A 23674-nucleotide genomic window follows, 5' to 3' on the forward strand; every position below is an offset into this window, starting at 1 on the left:
GGATGTGTAAGACAGTTGTCTGTATGGGTCCCCATAGGCGGTCCATGTGCTACCCTTCTGATCAATGACAGCCATTTTGTGTGTGTCCTGTGTTCCCCGCGAGGTGCTCTCTGCATCCCTGGCCATTGTGGACCTCCAGGGAAGCACCCACATGGTCTCTGTACACTTTCCTGGGACCGTGCACCTCCGGCAGGTGCCTTGTGGTGCAAGCATGCTGTGTGCCTGCCACAGTTGTTGGCCTGCCTTGGGGCTGTTTTCCCATCAGTGTTCACCGCCAACCAAAATACAACACCCTGAAGCCCCAGCTGTCTCGATGCATGTTCTGGGCTGTGGTTCTCTCTTACATATGCCACTTTGAAGGCACCTCTGCTCTGAATGAGGCACTCGGGTAACCATTATTCTCTGCATGTGAATTCCTGTATTTCGCTCTAACTGGGTTCACACTTTCTGCTGCTTTGAAATTGTGCTGGATTTGGACCATCCTTCAGCTGCCATCGGACTTTCCATGGATTTCAATATTTTCTGCAGACTTGCCCAATTTTTTCCTTCTATTTCCCGGGATGTTGGGAAGACCCACTTGTAGAGCCGTCTTCCCTTCTCCTTCCTGCTCTCCCGCCTGCTGTGTATTTTCCTGTGTTTAAACCTGCATACAATCCTGCAGATGTATTATTTCTTATTGCATTCCAGGTCTCTATTAGTGAATGACATGACTAATATGAGAGCATCTTTTCTTCTCTTAAGACAATCAGAAAGTATGGAATCCGTGCTCCCTACACATTAAAGCCTGTAATCTATGCTTTGCCTTTGTTTTTCTCACCCTTTCTAGCTTCCCAGCCAGTCAGCACACTTGCAATGGAGGCACTAACTGCCCGTACAATTCCAAGCTTTCCTTTGTGATGTGTGCACACTGGGCACTAGGCAAGGAGACATGGACAAACTCTGTCACAAGAAGCTCGGGGGAGGCTTACCTTTTCCGCACCGTCACACTTCTAACAGCGTGAGAGCCCTTGCCATCGGACTCTGTTTTGTGCTGGGTGATCTGTGCCCTCGTTAGAGGGCCTCACCTTCAGCTCAGGACCACTAACTTGGGCACTGGTAAACTGCCTCAGAAGACAGCCCGCTATTCCTGAATAGAATGCTTCTTTAGAGCTCAGTTTTGATGTCACAATGCCTGCTGCATGCGTTAGCGCACAGTGAGTGCACTGTGAGCGCACAGTGAGCGCAGTGTGAACGGCTGTTTCCTCAGCAGAAATCCAGCTGGCAATAAAACAATTAATTAAAACCATGGCTAGCCTTTCAGATCCCTTTCTTCCGAGCTAATTTTCTTTGCAAATTCACAGTCAATAGTAGATGAATAAGGATCTATTTCTGGTAGTACTCTGATCTAGTGCACTGCTGGAGTTCAGTACAGGAAACCCCATGTCCACTTGCATATTACCACATATTCTTAACCACAAAGCCAGCTTTTAAGAGCATTATTGTTAAACTACATACAAAATGTCTACATACAATATTAAAAACTATATCTCAGTATGGTCTTCAACCAATCAGATTGCACATTCATTCCAAATTTCAACAACTGAAATATCTTGTGCATAAGCGAGAGCAAGAGATCAAATATTACAGGGGCGATGGAATTAGATTCGGCTCTGCAGTAGTACAAGGATGCATAGGGGTAAAATGGCTCACTCAGCCCTCACACTTCTACAAACCAAAACCCAATGCAATCCTAAAGGTACAACAGGGACAGTTAAGAGACATACCTCCTTTGCCTTTTGTATTGATGTGGGCCGAGGGAGGGCTATGCTCTTAAGAGAGATGTGAAGGTGAACCAGTAGTGGCAAAAACAACACATGATCACAGTCCAAAATAAAGGGAATGTACAATCAAAGTTCTATAAAAAAAATACATATACTTTAATCAAACTCACCATCTGCATGTAGAACTAACAGAAACAACTGTACAAAAACCCGCCCCAGAGGAAGAACAGAGAAGATGTAACAGACTGGAGAAAGTGGCTGTCTAGGCATAATTCCAGGGTTAGTGGGTAAATTACTAACCACAAAAAGGATATTATGTTGAAAACAGGAGCAATCGTGATGTAACACATCTCTAGGGCACAAGTGGACTGAGGGGATGTTCACAGTCAACAGTATCTGGATTCTGGGTCCTAATGTAGATGCGGGCTGATCAGGCTAAATTGGGGCACATAGGATCGCAGAGGCACCTGCAGCAAGTGGGCATCGAGTAGGGGCGGATGCAGGTGGTCTGTGCAGTAGAAGACTGGTTTTCAATGATGCAGGTCGGGCGGTCCCAGGAACGCTTTGCAGTTGGCTAGGCAGAGTCGGGATTTTGTCACCAGAAAGGGTCGATGCGTAATGCTCCTCCAGTGGTTCGAGTCAGCAGCGACGGTCATCAAAGTGGTGATCTAGGGTGCGTCAATGTGCAATCAATGAGGTGGCAGTTCAAGGACTAGCTGGGCCTAAGCCATGGTTGAAACCTGCAGTTAGGGTCAGCTTGGGACTCTCTAGTGATTCAGTTCAGGTCCCGGCATTGAGCAATCGCTTCAGGCTTTCCCGATGATGATCGTTGGCTGGTACACAATGCAGTATCAAGCTGCTCGATGGTGCAAGGAATGTTCAATGTGGTGGAGGATTGCAGCAACCAGCACCAGTGACTTCTATCTTGTTCCAGGTCCAGGGAACACAGAGCAACCAGTTTGTTGCAGCAAACAGAGATCTTCATGTGGTCTGGTCCTCTGGTTGCTGTGAGACCCAAACAGGGAGACTTGAGGATAGGATTGTTCTGTTCAGGGTCTGCTCTCACAGCTCAGGAGATAATAATAATACTAATAATACTAATAATAATAATACTACTAATAATAATAATAATAATTTAGCATTACAAACCCTCAGGGATCTGAGCGCTGCTTATTATTACCCACGGTGTGTGGTGCTCATTTATCGACCTCGGAAGGATGAAAGGCTGAGTTTGGCCATGCCGGGTTTCGAAGCTGCATCCTACTCGCTGTGCTAGCAGACTGGCTGATTCCAGTGCAAAGTGGTAGGTCCAGATCCACAGCAGAGGTTACTCCTGATGTGCAATGGCAGTGGTATGGGACATATTTTGCTTTTGTCTTGGATAATTCCTTCTTCACCTAAGGCTGACTACAACTCTCCCAAAGGAAGTCCAGTGAGATCTTCAGAATTAATCGCCGGTCCTAAAGCATCTGGGAGGAAATGAGTGAATCCCTGGAAGGAGTGCAAGACTTCTTCTTTTAAGGGCCAAAGTCCTCAGATGATTGGAATAAATCTAGCCTGCTTTAGTGGTCTGATCCCCGCTCTTTAACAGAACAGAGTGGACTTTGTCCTTCTGATGTTACTCCCAAAGTGCTTTGCTCCAGAGGAAGTGGAGGGGACAGGAAAGGGAAAGGGAGACTGTGACAATCAAGATGGTGGAAGCCTCCTTTCCTTGACCAGAACACTCATGCTTTTCATGATCCCTCCCCCTTCCCTTCTCACTGCGAATAAAGGCCCTAACAGATGCAGCACTTTGGTGTGTGGTGTGAGGCTACTGCTTTCAAATGAGTGTGTTCCCTTGATGCCCGGGCACAGAACAATTGCCTGCTTTGCAGCTGTCTCGGGCAGAAAGTGTTACTGTCTCTCACAAAGAGTTTAAAGAGATGGCCCATGTAAGGAATTCAACCATCCACACAGGGAGAGTGCGCTCACCTTTTGATAAATGAAAATGAATGATGGGAGATCAACCTCCAAGGACTGTGTGAGGCCATTCTGCGCACAGTCCATCTGCTTCCCGCACAAAGCGCATAGACACATGTACTCTGGGAAGACACAGCCTACAGGTGCCGTCTTCCCCTGTCATATTCAGCTGGAATGGGACAGCCCCAGGTACATCAGAGCATCTCAAGGAGGGGAGAAGGCACACTTCCTCCATCATGGTCAGCCTAATTTAAATAGTAAAGGCTCCATGGATCTGCATTCCTTTTGTACTCCAGCTGGTGGCATTGCATACTAACGAGATAATTGAAGCAAGCCTAGAGGAGAGGTTTGGTTGCCGGAAGAGACAACAGGAAGGCGGGACTAACACCTCTTTGGTATGCAATGTGTCACCCAGAAGCTAGTTCCCACCCCTCTGTATGAAAAGCAGTGAATTGCATGTCTGGTCCACTATTTACCGTAGGCAAACCCCTGCAGAGCTGACCCCTTTCAGAGGAGAGAAGTATGTGGTTTAGGGGAGACATGAAGTCTGCTCCCAGCACAAAGTTCAAGGGAACTCTGCACTTTAATCAAGAGTCACAGAGGGCTCAGTTAACCAGAGAGACACTTTGATCTATAACAGAGATGGAGATGGGTGGGACTTAGGCATATGTTGTCGCCCCCTTGTCTGTCTTGTTGCAGATCACTCTGGTCCTGACCTCATGCATAACAGAAGATTGTTGGTGGGGACCCAGGATTGGTTCATTAATGTAGGCTTAGCCTGCACCAATAACTGGGGCCCATTTGGCTTTAAAATAGGGCTGAACCTCTCACTTAGCAGATCATCTGAAGACTTTGAACGGAGTAGGAAGAAGGACTAATTTGGACCCGAGCTGAAGGTACAGTCAACCTTACATCTTACACCAGTGAAGGAAGCCTAGGAATTCCAAGAGGGAAGCAGGATCCCTCCCCTAAACATCTCACAGGAAACAAAGGGAGATACCGGACTCAGAGAACCCATCCAGCAGCTCCAGAACCAGTACTCAGTGAGCAAACAGCGTGCCCAGCTAGATTTTGCCACCAAGCTTCCTAGGTGGGAAGTGCTGGAGAGTCTCTGGACAAAGGACAAGGCTGTTACCAGGAATCACTCTCCTGAGCTTTGGGCCTTTCGCCTTGAAAGGACACAAGCCCTGTGAAGAAGCTAGGAGGAGTGCCACCCAAGCATCAACCAGCGTCCTTCTTTTAAGGACATTTTTTCGAGACAGTTGAGTCCTCGAACAGCATCAGGCTGCACCGCCGACTGTTGTCAGGTGCAGTCCCAAGAGTCGTCCGAACCGCCTCGACTAGCATTCCAGATCCACTAACCAGCACAGAGACAGCGATTCTTGCCCCTGAGCCACCGCGCTGGACAGCCTGCGGATGTCTGTCAAGCTTCGCTTGCCGAACTGCCTGCCGCTTGTTACCTGCAGTTGTCTGCCACCCCTAACTCTGCCTCAATGTCTGCAAAGCGCCCTGGAACCACCTCAAGGCTGTCGAGTACCAAGAACTTCTTCAGCACCAGGTACATTGTGGTTCTGCCCCCATGGTCCTTCTCTGAAGGCCTCTAGAGACAGTTATGACCATTTGCCCCCTTGGTGCTGGAACCGAATAACCTTGAACTATAAGACTGATTACTTTACCAACTACCCTCCTGTCAGTATCCAGAGTGCACCTATTTCCTTCATGAAACTGTCTGTACTCTGTGTCCCTTTACAGGGTGGGCTGTACTTTGTAGTGTGTTAGAACTGTCTGTTGTAGCAATAATAACGTAGATATTTTTATACAACCTTTACTGGACAGTCTCTTTTATCATTGGATAATAATTGTATTTTCGCTGTGTTGCAACTAACCAACGATCTACGACCTTGCGGAGATAAGCCTGCCGTTCTGTCCACATTACCAAAATTGGACAAGGAGGTCTTATAATTCACTTGTATTCCAATCTGACCGGATCCCTTCTGGTGTACTAGAGGTGTGCGATTGATTGATGGTTTAGAAACCGATATTCATCCCTGGACCACTGGTGTCCCGGAAGTTGATTCGTCACAGCCCATCCCTCCAGGTTCTCGCCCTGCCATTTGGTGGCCTACACCTGGCTGATCAGAATACACATCACCTTCCACAGCAGAGCGGACTCACAGGAGCTGGCACATGTGCAACATCAATTGGAATGTGGCGGCCATGATCATGAGTAGCACCATGCACTATGCCTAAGTGTGGGCATAGCTTTTATTTTGAGTTTACCCTGCCACCAGCATGGGCCACCCATGATCATCACAGTTTTGAGTACAGGGGGGGCAAATCTTAAATGCTGCCTCTTCCCCGCCAGGAATTGAATGTCTCTGTGGCTGTCAAGTGGGCATCTCATGGTCTTCGGGCCTGCTCTGTGCCATGAGTAGAGCCAGTGGCATGGATCAGGCTACTTAAGTGGTGGGGCACAAGTGCGCTATGCTTTTGGCATGGAGTCAACAGAAAGGGGGAACCTTGTTGGCAGATGACCCCTTTTGGAGATGGAATTACGCTCATCATTCTATGTATTAATAAAAAGAAAAGAAGCCAGGGCTTTGCACTCTTGCCAGGTGGCAATTCCTCACAGTGACTGCATATCATAAGGAACACATTACTCTGCACCATATGTTTAAAGGATATTGCAAATCATCTTGGAGTTCCATGACCTTTGGCCTTGTTCCTCAATATGGTTACAGATCTCCTTGGTGACTTGCAGTATCCTTATACTATGGCATAGGGGGGCACTTTATCCCAAATATTCCAATCTACACCTGTAATAATAATTAAGCTATCACCCTTACTTTCGGGGGGTGAAGAAGGCCGCTGAAAACCAACAAGCCTGAGCCTAGAGTAGATCCGAGTAATGCAAGGGCCTCAGAGAGGGCTCAGGCCTGTTTCTAATAGTCTCTTTTGAAGGGACATTGCAGCCACAACTTACAGAAGTGCCCCATTCCCTTTAAAAAAAAAACAACTACAAACAAAGATGGTGGGCAACAGAAAGGGGAATTATTATTCCCTTTACAATTTCTATTGTCGGGGACATGGATTCAGTGGCACGGCACACAGGTAACTTAAGTCGGGGTAAAATGGAATTGGCGGTGAGGAGAGACACGAGTTTGGGGTGCTGGTGGCTAAGAGAAATCATGGTCAGTCCCTGGCAGATGACGCCCATGTTCCAGGCCACCGGATTGGCCACGTCCCTCCCACAGTGGTAATATGACATTGCTACTCTCATTAGAGTTGCGTTGTGATGTCACAATGCCCACTGCCAGAGTGAGCACACAGTACTGCTCCCTCAGCAGTAATCCAGATATCAGTAAAGTGGTGACTGGCTTTTCATTTTTTTAATATTTAATTTAATTTTTTCAGAAAAACACGTAGAAAATGTAAATCAAATGAAAAAATCGAAATTGAACAAGAGCAATACATCCTTTAGAAAAACAGTGCAAACTATAAACATAAATCAAAATATATACAATAAATCTAAATCTATACAATTCATATTTCCCCCCTTCCCGCCACCCACCCATCAAGTGATGATATCAACAAGACCTAGTGAAACTAGTACAGGTCCAAGAACCTCCCCCATATTTTCGCAAAAACAATCTCTTTTCCCACCTGAAGATTGTCCTTTCCATGTCAGCGATTTAATTCATGTCATTAATACAATCCTCTACAGAAGGAGAGACCCTAGATTTCCACCCACGGAAAATCATTTTCTTACCGATCGCAGTGCCCCTAAGAAGCCACTTTTTCTGAGAATTTGTCAGATCCTCCAGCAATTCATACCCACCCAGGATCATCGTCTTAAAGTCAAAGTCAATTCTTTCACCAAGCACTTACTCATATGTGCACATTTTCGACAGAAACCATGCACTCTTATACAGCTTTCCAACATGTGTTCTAGAGTACCGACCTGATGAACACAGCCCCAGCATTCATCAGAATCAGAAAGACCTCTTTTAAACAACCGTTCAGGGCTCCAATATACCCTGTTTAGAATTTAAATTTGCCTAGATCTTTAATCCCAGATTAATTGAACAAAGATTGACATTTTTGCACATTCCTTGCCAGATTTCAGCAGTAATATCGCTCCCCAACCTCTGGCTCCATTCTTCCCGCAATAAGTAATTCTCTCTATATCTTGCAACAATAAACATATAAACGTTGCTGGCCAGACCACCTTCCTGCTTTTTCGAGTCGATAGTAAAAAGATTTAGATACTATCCATTTGCCCAATCCACTTCCCCCGCTGCCTTTTTCAACCATCTATAGGCTGAGATTGAAAAGCCTAAAATATCCCATTTTGCCCTCACTTCGTTGGCCTTGAGCCATTTCCCTTCCTTCACAAGATCTCCGATCCACCTGACTCCTCTCAGAAACCATTCTGACCAAAATAGTGTTTTTCTACTGTCTCTAATCCCAGCATTAAGCCAAATAGAGGCATCTGGTGCCTTTAAGGCATCATTTCCCAGTAGGCTAAGTAAAGCTCTTCAAGCACTGTGTAAGAATTCAGTGGTGGGATTCTTTTTGCTTCCTGGATTTGCTGTCATGGATAAGATTGGTCTAGGGGTCAGTGGACCTGCATGACCCGCCTCTGCAATAGTCCAACCATCAGGATTCTCGTTAAGAAATGGCACAATGAAATGGGCCATAAATACCAGATGATAAGCCCTGAAATTGTGAACCCCAAGTCCTCCTTTATTCAAAGGTATCTAAAGTTTCCAAAGTTTAAGTCTAGGGGGTTTGCGATCCCAGATAAAGTTCTGAATCAACCAATCAAACTCTTTCCAATAGTGGGCGCCAATCCTTAACGGTAACATACCAAGAACATAATTGATTTTTGGAGCAGAGGTCATTTTAAGGGCATTTGCTTTCCCCCATAACGACAAATTCAGGATAGTCCATCTTTCCAAACCCATTCGGAAGTCTCGACAAGGCTCCTTAAGATTTTCATCCACCATATCCTCAATCATAGGAGTCAACAAAATGCCCAGGTATCGTAATCTTTTCTCACACCACCTAAAGTCCAGAGGCATGATCGAAGATTTATTACACGAAAACGTTAATGGCATTACTACAGATTCGGCCCAGTTGATTTTATATCTGGATGCCTCATTGAACCTGGATAAAAGTTCCATCACCAAGGGTAGTGATATCTCCAGATCCCACAAGACCAATAGGAGATCATCAGCGTAGAACCACATTTTCTGCTCCAGTCCCCAGCACTTTACTCCGCTTAAACCACGCTCAGATCTGAGAGCAATGGCCAATGGTTCTATTGCAATGATGAATAAAAGCGGCGACAGAGGATAATCTTGTTTAGTACCTCTCTCCAATTTGAAAGACTCTGACCGTAGCCCATTGGTTTTAATGTCCATCATCAGATTAGCATATAGCAGAGTAATCCAAGATATATAACACTCACTCAGGCCCATTTTACGTAATACTGAGTATATGTAATCCCAATTTACGCAGTCAAAAGCCTTTTCGACATCCAGAGATAGCACCATGATATCCTCTGCAGAATCCATGGCCTGAGAAATCGTTTGGATTACCTTACGTATGTTACTCGAAGTTCTTCTATTTCGAATGAAACCAGGCTGATTTTCGTGGATTAATTTCAGAAGTAAAATTTCGAGTTTCAAAGCAAGAACCTTAGATAGTACTTTGTTGTCAGTGTTCATTAGGCTAATAGGGTGATAGCTTGATGGTAGGCTCTTATCTTTCCCTTTCTTGAGAAACAAAGAAATCATGGCATGATTTGTCGTATGGGGTAGAAGGCCATCTCTTCTTGACGATTCAAACACATCTTTTATCAATAGGAGGGCAGAGTCTGGGAGGGTCTTGTAAAATTCAACCAGGAGTCCATCCAGTCCTGGTGATTTTCCTGTATTCAATTTACTTATTGCTCTCTTTAAATCTTCAACTGATTCAAGAGATACTGGATCTACATCTGAGGTCTTAGGGACATCTAGACTCCCAAAGAAACGATCCTGCACCCCAGACACTCCAGGTACATCACTATATAAATTCATGTAATAATCTTTAAAAATGTCATTAATCTCTTTGGTATTAAACGTGGCCAATCCGTTTGAGTGTTTGATGCTATGGCTCTTTCAGAGTTCATTCTCCTCAGTCGGTGCATTTTCAAAATAGGACCATCCCAATTGATACAGATTTCTTTCAACTCTTTCAGTCAGTACAGTATTCATTTCTTTTTTCAGATTCCGAAGTTCCTTTAAGTTATCAGGATGGGCTTTTCATGTTATCAAATCCCTAGATAGGGCACCAATCTTTAGTTCCAAGTCTTGTTTTTCCCTCACAAGTCTCTTTTTTCTTTACTGCTGGATAAACCAAGTATCACTCCTGGCATGGTACACTTAAAAGCTTCCCATGCAGTCTTCGCATTAAGCTCCCCAGAGTGATTTTCTTCCACAAAGTGATCAGCCTCTGAAACGATCTTCTCCAGGATCTTCTCATCATGAAGGATTGATGTGTCCATCCTCCAAGTAAATGTCCTGCAGAGATCAAAATCTAGCATTAAGTGCATGAACACCGGTGCATGATCTGTTATTAATATATTACCGATTCTGCTAGAATGATAATTTTCAGTCATTTTACCAGCAGTGTGCGCATCATATCCAATCTTGAAAAAGTATCATGAACAGCTGAATAGAAGCTATGCTCTCTTACAGACGGATGTTGCAGTCTGCAGGTATCCTTCAAGTTATGTTCCTTCATGAGAGCCTCAGGCGATAAGTGTTGAGAGTTGGTTTTCCTATGTGTTATGCACTTACTTTTATCTAAAGAGGGATCCATCACCATGTTAAAGTCACCTCCCAAAAGAAAGTTCAGTGTATTCAAATCCTGAATCATTTGCGTCACCCGTCTGAAAAATGACCCGTCATCTACACGAGGTGCAGAAATATTACAAAGGGTCATAACTTCCCCCTACATTTTAACTTATAAAGCTATTATCCTTCCATCTCTGTCCGAACATTCTTTCGAGACCTGTAAAGGTGCATTCTTGCGAATTAGGATAGCAACACCTCTAGATCTAGAATTGAAAGATGAGCCGTGAGCTCTCGCAACCCACTCCTTCTCCAAGCTGCCAATTTCGTCTTTCAATAAGTGAGTTTCTTGTAGGAAGCATATATCAATCTTCATGTCATTTAAATAGTTAAAAGTATTTTTCTTCTTGACCTGATTGTTAATCCCATTAACATTCCAGGTTGCAAAGCACAATTAATTTCCACTTTTTCCAATCACACCTCCATCCATTCTAGTGCATTCAAGAACAAGTACTAGTCTCAGTATCAAGCAAAACAAAAAACAACCCCACACCCGCCCTCATAGGAAAACGCTATGCTACAACACAGCCTTCAACTTGTAAAATGAACGAAACATTTAACAGGTCCTATGCCCCAGGTCCCTCTCCTAATCACTACTAAACTCAAACAATAATAATAGATAAATAGAAATTGAAAATTGAAAATATGCTCCTTAGGCTCTCCTTACTGGGAGCAAATCTATGCTATTGCCTACGTAGACCCTAAAATGTCAAAACAAACAAAGCAAAATCATGGCCAAACACAGCAAAAATATATCTACATGGAGGCGGAGAGAAGAGGATTCCCTGCTACCATTGGTGACCGTCACCACTTTGGTCCAAAAGATGCTTGATCTAGAATGGTTTGAAATGAAACGCATGTTCCAGACCCAGTCGAAATTTGGGGATTATAGCCCCAATTTAGATGTAGTGCAAATATATATAAAATATAGACAGTGGCAGCAGTAAACTAAATGTGTCACCAAAAAACAGAGGACCCAAAACGTCACACTACTTTTATTAATTGCCTCCATAAACCACTGGGAATACAATATTGATTCTCAGATCTAAAAATCCATAAACGATAGCTAATAACGAGGAATAAATAAAAGGGAAATTAATTCAATAACCAACCCAATTATTAATAACCCCATATACCTTTATGAAGCATCATAAAATTCTTAGACAAAGTCAGGAATATAATTAGAGACTCTACATCTGTACAAAAAGATTCGGGAGTACCAACTAACTAGTCACCCGGAGACCAGAAGTGAAAATTATTAACAAGTATCAAGATCTGTAAACCTTTCATCTCCTACACAAGTCTATCCTAGAGCATCTACCATTTGTTGCAATAAACAAATAATTATAACAACCGGATGAGTGAAGTAAGGAACAGATCAGTAATCATTATTACAATGCATCAAGCTCTTAGATACACACGATATAAACCAGGTGATGGCAACACTGGTGATCCTGAACTCTAAATTCATAAAAGCATCAATGGGCGTCATTATGACTTTGGCGGTAGCCGTGCCAGAAAATACCGGCACGGCTGCCTCCGGAGTCATGAATTTTCTGGGCCTGGGAATGGGTATTTAGCGGGGCATTACATCCCCAGTGGACCCGGTAATTGCCCATTCCCGGGCACTGGAAAATATTACTCCCCCCCATTCCCATTTGAGTCTCATTGGACTCAATGGGAATGGGGAGGACGGATGCACCGGCATCATTCATGAATGGTGCCGGTGCATCCGTCGAGGTCTGCGAGCGGCTCCAGTTCTGCCCGCGAGGTCAGACCTGGCAGGCTGAAAGGCACCCGCTTGCAGTCCTCGTAGTTTGCCTGGAAACAACGGTACCGGCAAGCTTACTGGTACCGTTGTTTCCGTACCGGCAAACTTATAATGAGGCTCAATGAATACTTATCAGCATAAATATAGAACTAATTCCATACAATAAAAACAAAAAACACCAAACATTTCTAAGATTGTTAAGTCAATTTGAGGAGAAAAGGAATAGAAGTAGAGGAGCAGGACATCATTCAAATCAATAGCTTGGAAAACATATCCAAGTGCCATGAATTACATTGTGACAGGCAGGTGAATGTATTTTCGAAAATCTGATGAGGAAAATAAAATGGCCATCACATGAGTAGCAGATATAATAGAAGTCCGTCCACTAGTGTACACTACTAGAGTCCATTAGGCCAGATGATGATGGACAACCAAGCCTACTTTTACATAACCACAATGAAGTCCAGTCTGTCTGTGGGGGCGGATACACCTGAATAATGGACCAACACACCACCCATAATACCATTTCCTTAAAGCAAAACCATAGGGTGCCATCCGAAAATAATTTGACCCCGCTCCTCAAACGTAAAATTGTGTGAAATATTTAGGCTACAGAGCAGTATGTCAAAAAGAGCGCCCAGAAGAAAGAATAGAGTAAAATTCAAGTGATATATATATTCAATGAAGATCAGAAAGACTGTGAGGAACAGTCTAACAATCCAGCAAAAATTAATATTCTCCCCATGTACAATGCGCAATCCCGGCCCATTAACGTAGAACCTATAAATCGAATGCGTCTGCAAAGTGATAAAAGGTAGCCCCTCAGTCATGAGCCAACAAATAAAATGTGTAAATCATTTGAAATGGCAGGCTCACAAGTATAACTAGACCATATATAAGCAAGAACAGAGGAGATTGCAAATTGTACACAGATTAGAGCAAAGCAAGGTATGACATACATTCAAAGTATGAGTCATGTCCGAGCAAACAAAAACACATTGACAATAAATCAAAAGTTAGGTGTTACCTATTGACACATTCACTACAACAGTCATGGTGCAAGAGGGAATAACCCCACGTCTCCCAGCAATGAGAGATACCATCCCTTTAACCTAACAGACAATAGCCATGAAAGAACACAAAACAGGCATATTATGCAAACAAGAGTCGCATTCAGGAACATCACAGATCCCTTTGAAACCATCACTGAAGATGTTGTATATGAGGAAGTCAGAGGTGTGGAACAAAAAACCTTGAAATGAGCCTCACAATTACAATGATATCCGCCATGAATTCTTAGGATCCATTCACAACAGTAAGCATGGCGGAAGGGATGGGTAACTTCACAACCTATTGTTGCAATAGTCATCCTTTTTTTTGTGAAGTGAACCACAGCCGTGAGAGGGCACAGACAAAAGGGAATATTTGACAAGGAAAAGTCGTAACTAGAACAACAGCAGTCCCTCCTGACATCCCCACTGTAAAAGTTGCATATTATGGGACATAGAAAAAGCCAGAAACTTTCTGTCGAACGCCATTGTTAATGATGTCAATGGCGCTTGAAATATCCAAATACACTCCAATTACTGTGCCGTCAAAACCACAAGTGCATGAAAGACAGTGTAGGCGGGAAGCCACATTGTACAACTCACATTAAATTTAGTCAATCCGAGTAAGGGGTGTAGATAGCCAGCCGAAGATATGGCACTTGTGGAGCTGGATTGATTTGCAGTAAAAACAAAAGTCACCGCCCGTGAATGCTCAAACAAGGAAAGGAGAAGTGTATAAATATCCCTTACAGTACGTACATATGTTTCCGAGGCATCCGGCATCCTGTGCACCAAAGGCATACCGCAGCGTAGTACGCACTCTGCCAACATTCAGCAGCCGTGATTGCAATCCGCTACAATGTTACTCAGTTTTGCCAACTCCTCAGTCCGGAAAGCAGCTAGAGGCTGTCCTAAAAGTAGCTAAAAGTAGTTCAATGACATCACCGCCTAATTTGCATAATCTCTCATGCCTCTCGCGGCCGGACGGGGGCATCAGTGACATGACGTGACTTGTTGTGCTGGAGCCTGGCTACAAGGACGGGGGCATTGATTGGGGGTACTCCTACTGTTTTGTTGACATACATACTTTTCTATTGGTTTGGAAACTTGCAAGTCTCCAAACCAATAGAAAAAAGTGTACGTCTTCAAACCAAGGAAAGTAGCTACATTAGTCGCTAGTCACTTTCCATGAAGAAAGTCGCTAGGGGACTGCCGTCTGTCACTAAATATAGCGACAAAGTCGCTAAGTTGGCAACACCGATGTTACTACGCGTTTAGAGCATAATATCACAAGTTAGCTGATCCAGCATCGTGCGAAGGTCCTTTTCTCTAGCTCACACGGCAAAACACATGAAGAGAAAACACCAGAGCCCTCTTCATTCATATCAAGCTGTTATGATTCCAAAAAGTAACGTTAAACCATCTCAGCCACGTAGGCACCATTTTAAAGGGCAATCGTGCTTAAGCCAAAGAAAAAATAGTCAAAATAAAACAGTATGAGAAAAAATAAAATAACCATAAAGGAGCCAGGAGCACTTGTTCTCAACATGAAATGAAGGCAGATTCACCCTTCCCACTCCTATCTTTTTCTGTGTTTGAAATCTTGTAAAAATCGCTCTGGCGATTATAAACTCGTAATAAAATAAAGAAAAACACAAAAAAAAGATTCACCCTCCAACTGTTCCAGCCATTGCATAGCCTTTTGGGGGTCAGCAGTAGTTTTTTCCCCATCAGTGAGATCCAGGTTCAGCACAATGGTTTTATTCAAATGATTTTTGATATTCAGAAGATTGGCCAAATCTTTGGCTCCCTTAAAGGATCTTCTAATTAGCAGAGTCTTTTTGGGGTAGTCTGGATACAGGAAAATTGGGTTCCCCTTGAAGCTGACACTGCCCTTCATTCTCGCTGCTTTCATTAGATTCTCTCTTGTTCTGAACTTCACAATATCAGAATATGCCTGGCTCTGGGGCCCAGTTTCTTTCCACCTCTAAAAAGCGTGGTCAATATCATTTATAGTGATAGAGCCAAAACTGAAGCAGTCCCTAAACACTTGTATCACAAAGGCGGTCAAATGTTCACTATTAGATTCTGCCATTTCTTCAATCCCAACCAGCCCTAGATGTTTACCTCTCAGCTTCAAATGCATTTCAAGGTATTTCTCCTTCTCCTTCCGGAGTTCATCTTTAAGGTTGTTCTAAGCTCTGAAACTTCCAGCAATTTCAGTGCCCATGGAAATTGAAGTTCTTTCCAGCTCAGAGATCCTGCAATTCAGCTGGGACATCTTTAGCTTGAGATCAGCCATAGAAGCTTTGACTTTGCCGACATCCTGTGCCACCTGCAGCAGAAGAGTATAAATGTCCTGAGAAGTGGGAGTATCACTCATCACCAGAATCTGCTTAGGCTTTTTAGGGATTGGATTCTCTGCTTCTTCAATCTTTTTCTTTGAGTTCATTATCTTCAATTCTATATCTTCCAGGAGAGGACCCAGGAGCTGCAGGATTAGGCTGCTTCTTCAGAGGCCAGCATTCCGGAATCCCGGTGACTGGCTTTTCATGTTCCTTTCTACGGAGCAACATTTCTATGGCAATCCCAAGTCATCAGTTGACAAGTTAAGATTGAGTTAATGTGATACGTCTATCCGGTGCACAGCTGAACTTCAAAACAGTAGCGAGGTACTCATTCTCACTGTTACCGCTTATTCTAAACCACAAAGGCACATCTTTTAGGCATTTGTATTAAACTGTGTAAAGCATTTTTCGGCACCACAATGAAATCTCAACATGACTTATTACGGGAGCTCTTCGATCCAAAGCACTTCATAATGAAACCACAGCCCAATTAATAGCAGTCATTAAGCTGAAAGGGCGGAAGAGGTGGGCCACAGAGAGCAAAAGGAGTGACAGGGGCATTACATTTCACGGGTAAATGCCTTCCACCAAGCAGCATGCAAGAACTCAACACACGTGAGGATGGTTGACTAGAATCATCAGAGCTAATGGACATTTTAAATGAAAACCAGATAAAGCGTTGCCTCTTAATGATGCCAGTATCTAATCTCTGTTCAACTGAAATGACACAAATAATGTCATTATTAGAGTAATTGATGATCATGACTGCAGAACATTCCAATCCTCTGATATCTTCCCTCGATCACGTGTAAAGCTGTCGCTAGGACAACCTTCCACATCTCACTCAGGTCCTGATGCACGAAAAATGTTCCTCTAAAATGTCCTAAACGATGACGAGGATTGCCTGTCCACGAATAGATCCACACAAACGTAAGAATTCGGCAGCAAATCACAGCAGAGGTCTGATGCGCACAGTTGCTGCCAGTAAGGTAGCTCTGCGAGTTAAGCACTGACCACAGAGATCTGTGTGCAAACTGCAGTCCCTGGCTTGAATCACGGCAAAGCCGACTCAACCCTATCGCTTTACGAGGTCGATAAATTGGACATCGTTAAACTAGGTATTAATCTCATTTGGATTAAACCGCTTCTTGCCTTATCTTAACCACTTCTAAGAGTTGTAATATATGGTGTTAACGCTACTCAATTTGATGGTTCTCAATTTTTGGATCTTCGAAGGGTTAAGCTGGACCCAATGGCTTTCAAACCAGCCCCCTGCAAGCCGAACACAGCTATCCAGGTGATTGTGCATTTAGTTACATTAACTTCCTGAGCTGTCATGCCAGAAAACCGGTTCTTACAGCGCTTAGAATTGAGAAGAATCTGGTACAAAGCACTTTATCAAAGTGCAATATTATTGCTCTGTTAGATCTTGCTAAGGAAACGGGAATGTTGTCAGTGTGACATAAACTAGGATATGTTGTGAGGCTTTTGCCAAACGTGACCTACCAAATACATACATAAAAGAAGAAAAAACTTCAACGTTGTCATCATTGTGTGTATTTACGTGTTTCTATGCTCCGTTTTTGAATTTATGAAATATTATTAGATAATATGTGTACATAATTACTGCCTTTGCGTTTTACAGCCAAACAAACATTGAAACGTTTGCAATAAGAAACTAGGCAGGTCTCACAAATTCTTAATAATCTCACTACTCACTAGACTTGCAAGACGAGTTCCTTAGCTTACACACGTGACCGAAGAGAAATGTACTTGCCCCATGGTGACAACATATTCACCAGTGCTTTCTGTAAAATGGTGCAAGTCACCATAAGCACAATTCATATTGGTGCAATGTTACTACACAAAGACCAGCCGTGCACAGTGAAACTTTTATTTGCCAGTTACTGAAAACAACATTTGTTTGCAGTAAATGTTAAATAACTGTTTCAAACATCCCCATACTCGCCAGCAAGGCAGAGTACCATGCAAAATGCAAATGTTACTCACCCTTCATACAATCTCCTTGTCAATGTGAGTGGGCTAGTAGATTTTGCAAGCCCTGATAGGTATTCGTTTTAATTTGTGTACAAGCATATCGGAAGAACTTCTGCGTTACGCATTAACAGTGTGTTCAGTCTCTGGAGGAACCTTGTAATTTGTCAGGACTAACATCCAGTAAAAGAATCAGAAGGTGGAATGGAAAATAAATATTAGAACAGCTGAAAACAAAAGGAAGTGTTACAATAAAGATCGAAGCACATTCTAAAAATGACACCCCCAAAAAGCACGATGGTCTTGGTGGAAAAAAATGGAAAAATCAACTATATAGGACATAAACACATCAGCAGAAAAGGTGCAAAAATGACCCATAGAAATACTCAACATGTTTAATCTGTAATTGACTACGTACAGTCTTCTTGCGGAGAAATGAAGAAGCTTAGAATTTGTGACACAAATTTACATTGGAAAATTCCTCTTGACTCCCCCTCTATGTCTGACGCTCGAGAGAGTTCCACCCATCTAGGGGTGTCACCTCTACCGTCAATTGTTTTCACACTTGTGGTACTGGTCAGAAATTCCTGCAACTAGACATACATCCAGATGTCTGCACTTTTTCACAGTGCGAGAAGGATAGTGGAGATCCGCATAGCACAAAGTGTGGAACATAATAGTTGCTATTTGTAAGGCTACAAGTTTATAACGAAACAAATAGCCCGATTACTTACAAAAGGTCACTTCACTGAAAAATGACTAACAACTATCCAGATGAAGACTACAAATGTTAATAGGGTTGAAACATGTTGCTTGGATTATAGAAAGAGCATTTTCAACAAGAAAGCATGCAGTACAATATCCAGAGAACTTTGTCACAAATACATTTTCCTTTTATTTGCAGATTGATGTTAGTACTTCCAATTACACTATGCTTGACAGTGGAGAGAGGTGCCATGTTTAAAATAGTCTACTTGTCATTGGCACCCTAGGCGAGGTCACTAGCAACCAGATGAGCTTGGGACATGGCTGTATTCACTGTGATAAGTCTAGGTTCAGGGTGTGCCTTCGCCCGGTGCTTTACTTGTTACCCCTCCCTGAACCCCACTGAGCCTTGAGCACCCACGAAAAAACACACACGGGTGGTAAAGGCAAGAATAAATTAAAAGAAAAAAGATTTACTCACCTCTGTCTTGCGATGCCACTTCTTTGAGAGGGAGCCCTTTTTCGGTTTTGATTACATCAGCGTAATGAATATTGAAAACAGACTCACTGTCAGAGTTCTGAGGTTGCAGGGCAAAAGGTAAGCAAGATTTTCTTTTTTTCTTTTTTTTTCTTTTAAAATATTAACTTTGACGAGGGGCCATTACCGGCAGGGTCGGCCCGCTGCCTATGGTCATATCACCTCAATGGACCTCATTATGAGTTTGGCGGTGTGCCAAAAATTGTGGGTTGCCTTACCCCTCAAAAACATAAAAATCAACAGAATTACCACTGGTGGAATTACTGCCAATGGTTATTCTGCCAAAATAACCCTAGAATTCTATGAACTCCAATAAATGAGGACTAATACTGCCTACCAACACTTGTAATCTGGAGGTAATTGCGCAAGACAAAGTGGCAGTAACAATAAATCCATTTGGTGGTATTTCAGCAGATTTACCACCAAAATGACACCAAACTTATAATGAGAGCCAAAGTGAGCAAAATTTACCACTGTTAGTAAAGTTCTATAGAACCAGCCAACAAAACACATCTCCTTCTGTTCTGTACACAATTCTATTCTCACAGTGTCATAAACCTTCATGAGACCAGTGTGTGCCGTTATATAAACTCAAACTGGTAACAACACACTATTTATTTTCTCTCTTCTCCATTATCATTTCACAGCTCTTTTTGAGCATGGAAAACTGGCAACATAAAATATGTGCAGTGGGAATGATCCCATTGAGCTATATCATCGACACATAGAGAAGAACATAGAAATGCTAAACTTGAAGTAAAAAAGAGAACCTACATTTCTATTTTGTTTGGATTATCTGTTTATTCCATGACATTCTTCTTCGTCGACTTTTTTCTTTTCTATTTTTTTTTCCTCTTTTTTCTATTTTTCTGGTCTGGCTTGTAGCTTTGTCACAGTTTTTTCTTATTGTATCTTTCATTTTGTCTCTTATGTTAATTGGATGACTCTCCTTTCTTATTTGTATATTTTGCTAATTGCTGATTTGATAAGCCTATGCAATGGCAAACAGTTTCTATGGAAACTAAATGCTAAATAAAAAATAAAAATAAATAAAAAAAATAGAAATGAGCGCAAGAGCAACTTTAAGCCACTGTGCAGCACAAGCAGAAACGTGCCTATTTCCTCTCATTTCGCCGGTTTTGGAATTTAAGGGGTTTCTTTATTTTACATGAAAGGCTGAAATCAGATGCAATAATACAGCTATAACTGCAGATTGCCTCAGGGAGCTGCACAGCGTGTGATGCAAAGGCCGGGGCTGTAAATCATGTCTGAATGCGAGAGGCTGGAAATGGTGGCGAGCCGACCTTACCTGCCTGAAGCCGGTCCTGGTGTACTGCAGGATCTTCAGCGCATAATTCGACCTCTGGCCTTTGCTGTTGAATTCAATGTGGCCGGTGAGACCTTCCAATTCTACCTGTCCAGGAGAGAATGAGTTACAGCACCGTGCTGAACAAGGGTGACAAGACAGCAGCCCTGGCCTGGGACTCATCCACAGACTCTCAAATGCATCAACACATGCGCTCATCGCCTCGTGGCCAGTGCGTCATTTGTGGGGGTGTTTGCCACGGCTCAGCCCTGGCACTTGTTTTTGAGCCCCAGCACTTATTGTCTCAGACGCACTTTAATTATGAAGTGGCGATAGTCAGTGCATCCATCAGCCACGATGAGCAGGTGTGAGCTGTATTGTAACCCCAAATATGTCGACACTGTGGGGAGCAGCGATGGGTGGTGGCAGCAAGGGTGGGGAACTGCCCACCGGCAGTGCAACAGCAGTGCTAGAACATATCTGGGCCCTGACACTTCTTTTTTTTTTACAAATTAGGCACTGCCCGTGACACACTACCTCAGCCGCGCATTTCAACAGCTGCCATTCCTCAGGACCAGTAGGCACAGCGTTTACTAACCAACAGCCACCGCTAAGTCTTCATGCACGCATGATGCTAACCGCTGACGCATGTTACACATGCACCCAGTAGACTGTGTCGACTGCTAAACCACCGTCCCAAGGTGGCATTAATAAAGTAAGAACCTCCTGCAAAGACGCAGGGCCCGCTTGCACTTGTAAACTACCTCCCAAAGAGTAACCATTACTGTTATCAAAGAAAAACAAATCTTTTCCCAGGCCACCGAGCATGGTGGCAAACATACATATCTCTCTGTGCGTGTATGCCAACCTGTAAACTAACATTGCCAATGCTCCAATGCATGACCTTAAGAATGCAGCCCATATGCTTACTGTCAACCAATCAAGGCCTCAATATTTGGTGTTAATCAATAAACCACCTTCTTGGTGGCTGTCAAGTGAACCGCCTACTCCAGCCGCCCTATCGTTGTATATGTGCAAGGACTGTACAAGGCGGTAACCAATCTGGGAAGTAGCATCGTGCTGTATGTAGATAGTGCATGCTGACATGGGGTTCAGCCATATGCGTTTTATGAGGTCCACATGCCAGCCAACCAATGAACGTCCTCCTTGAAAGGCGCCATGAATAGTTTAACCGAATATGCCTCCTTTCACCAAGTGCCTATTCCTGGCTTTACCCAAACCGAAGTATTATCAAAAGTACCACATATTCGCAGGAGCTGATCCGTGGCGTTGCTCGTTTGACCGCGTAACCCAGAGGGAACCAATCAGGGGACAGCCCTTTTCCTGCCATGCGCCCTGTCTTTGGACCAAGGTACCAATGCAGATAAGACTGGCCCCTCGATGCAACGCTTGAGGGGGGGCCTGAAGACCCGACTCTTGAAAGAACATCTCTCCAATCGAAGATCACTCCACTCAACCCAATAGAGTTCCTCTACCCTCCCCTGCCCCGCCACCCGTTCCAGCTGCTCCTGCTGCTCCTGCACCCTACTGTGTGCACCCCCTTGTGCTCTGCATGGGGCTTGTGTTCATGTGTCATCTTCCCCCAGGTCCTAAAGCAGATTGTTACACAATAACAATAACCGCGCGCATGGCATGATCTGTGAGGATCTGTGTGATTACTGCGCATTTGTTACTGTAATAACTGAAAAAGCCGATTTCTTTTTAATTTGTACCCACTTTTCACTGCATATATATGCAGGGGGAGACCCCTGCAACCCAACCTACTTATATACTGTATCCATCCCACCGCACAAATATGGGGGAAATGGGGATGTCGAAAATCGACATTTTCGGTTGTCACAGGAAAAAATGCGGAGTAAATGTATAATCGCGATCTGTTAGTCAACCTTTCACAAAGCCTGCATAGTGACCAAGTGCACAGCCTCTTCCGCTCCCCCAGAACCTTATGCATGCTGCTTTCGAATGCACCAGCTTCCCTTATGCCACCAAGCACGATGCGATGCAATGCACCCATTGTATGCCCCTGTATGCTCCTCATTTCTGTGCAGTGGAGCCCGAAGCGTGGCATTACCCAAATTGCGCATGCGTGGATCTGCTGAAGGCACACCTTACCTTGTCCCTTCGTGACACATTTCACTAAATCCACACATTTCACTCCACCCACACATCCCCATCCATTGAAACTCATTCCTACTAAACAAGTTGCAATGCACACAGTTTCCAAAGCTCTCATGCTCTAAAAGCATTATTCACAATTGTTCCCAATAAACGGCCGAGGGTCTCCATGCACCAGTTTACCACTCAACCCCACATGCTTACGCCTGCACACAATTTCATCAAACAACACTGACCTCTGCATTCCCCATTCTGCTAAAAAACCTAAGCAGCAGCTTACCCGAGCAGAATGAGCAGTTTACATAACATTTTACTTAACAAGGACTGATGCCCTAGTACACCAAGTCCCTCATGGGCCCCCATGCACCCTACAGCCCAACACCACAGAAGTCGTCATGCACCATTTACCTAACCACACAGAGGCAGGGCAAACAACATGTTACCTGACATCACTGGGGTACCCCTATTGGTACAATGTGCTGTGTAACAACGAGATCTTCTGTGAGTCACGTTGCTCAATAATCGTGATAGCGCATTACACCCGGGTCTGCAACGCAAGGCTCTCCTGGAGTTATTGACTACAACCCCCATGATCCTTCACCATTGACCCTGTTGGCGCAGGCTGATGGGAACTGCAGTCATAAACATCAGGAGAACCAAAGATTGCAGACCCCTGCATTCCACAAATGTATACAACAGAACACCTGACCAAGTACTTAATTGAACCCAAAAACACACCCTGCTACAAGAACAAGGGCCAATGGAAAACTAGTTACCCAAAGCATCATCTTAACCGAGGTCCCATTTCTCATAACATTGGGGTCATGAACTCTGCATGTTGCAAATCTAGAAATGGGACATTGTTATTTGTGGTTCACCCTCCTCCTTCACTCCAGGTTCCCCCCCGCTCCAGATAACCATCCATGCACCAGGTATCCGATATGGATTCAAGAATGGGGTCTTCTTGAACCCCACATGGCGCCTTCCAGGTTGCCGCTCTTTTTCCCCACTTAGCAAGCCCCGCCTACATGGTGCCTTCCTGGTTGCCGCTCTTTTTCCCCACTTAAGGAGCCCTCCAGTCTCTTTTCCTTTGCAGATGGGGAGCAGGTGCAAGTGGATCTTGGTCACCTGGCCTAAGCACCACCCACCTTCTTAGCCCTGCCTCTTCCTTCCTTCTCTTAACTCTTAGATCAAGGGCATCTCTCGCC

The 23674-nt window shown here is 43.8% G+C and overlaps 1 protein-coding gene across 2 annotated transcripts in view; it reads right to left on the reverse strand.

The window, feature by feature from the left end:
* Positions 1-23674, reverse strand: part of GRIK4 (glutamate ionotropic receptor kainate type subunit 4) — a 2031531-nt gene that overhangs the window by 304243 nt on the left and 1703614 nt on the right. For both annotated transcript variants that reach the window (XM_069614332.1, XM_069614333.1), the window contains exon 10: positions 20334-20438. In XM_069614332.1, the coding sequence (XP_069470433.1) occupies positions 20334-20438 (105 nt within the window). The remainder of the gene's footprint in view (positions 1-20333; positions 20439-23674) is intronic.

Source organism: Ambystoma mexicanum, chromosome 9 (genome assembly GCF_040938575.1).
Source record: "Ambystoma mexicanum isolate Mex_15411 chromosome 9, UKY_AmexF1_1, whole genome shotgun sequence".
Taxonomy (NCBI): Eukaryota; Metazoa; Chordata; class Amphibia; order Caudata; family Ambystomatidae; genus Ambystoma; species Ambystoma mexicanum.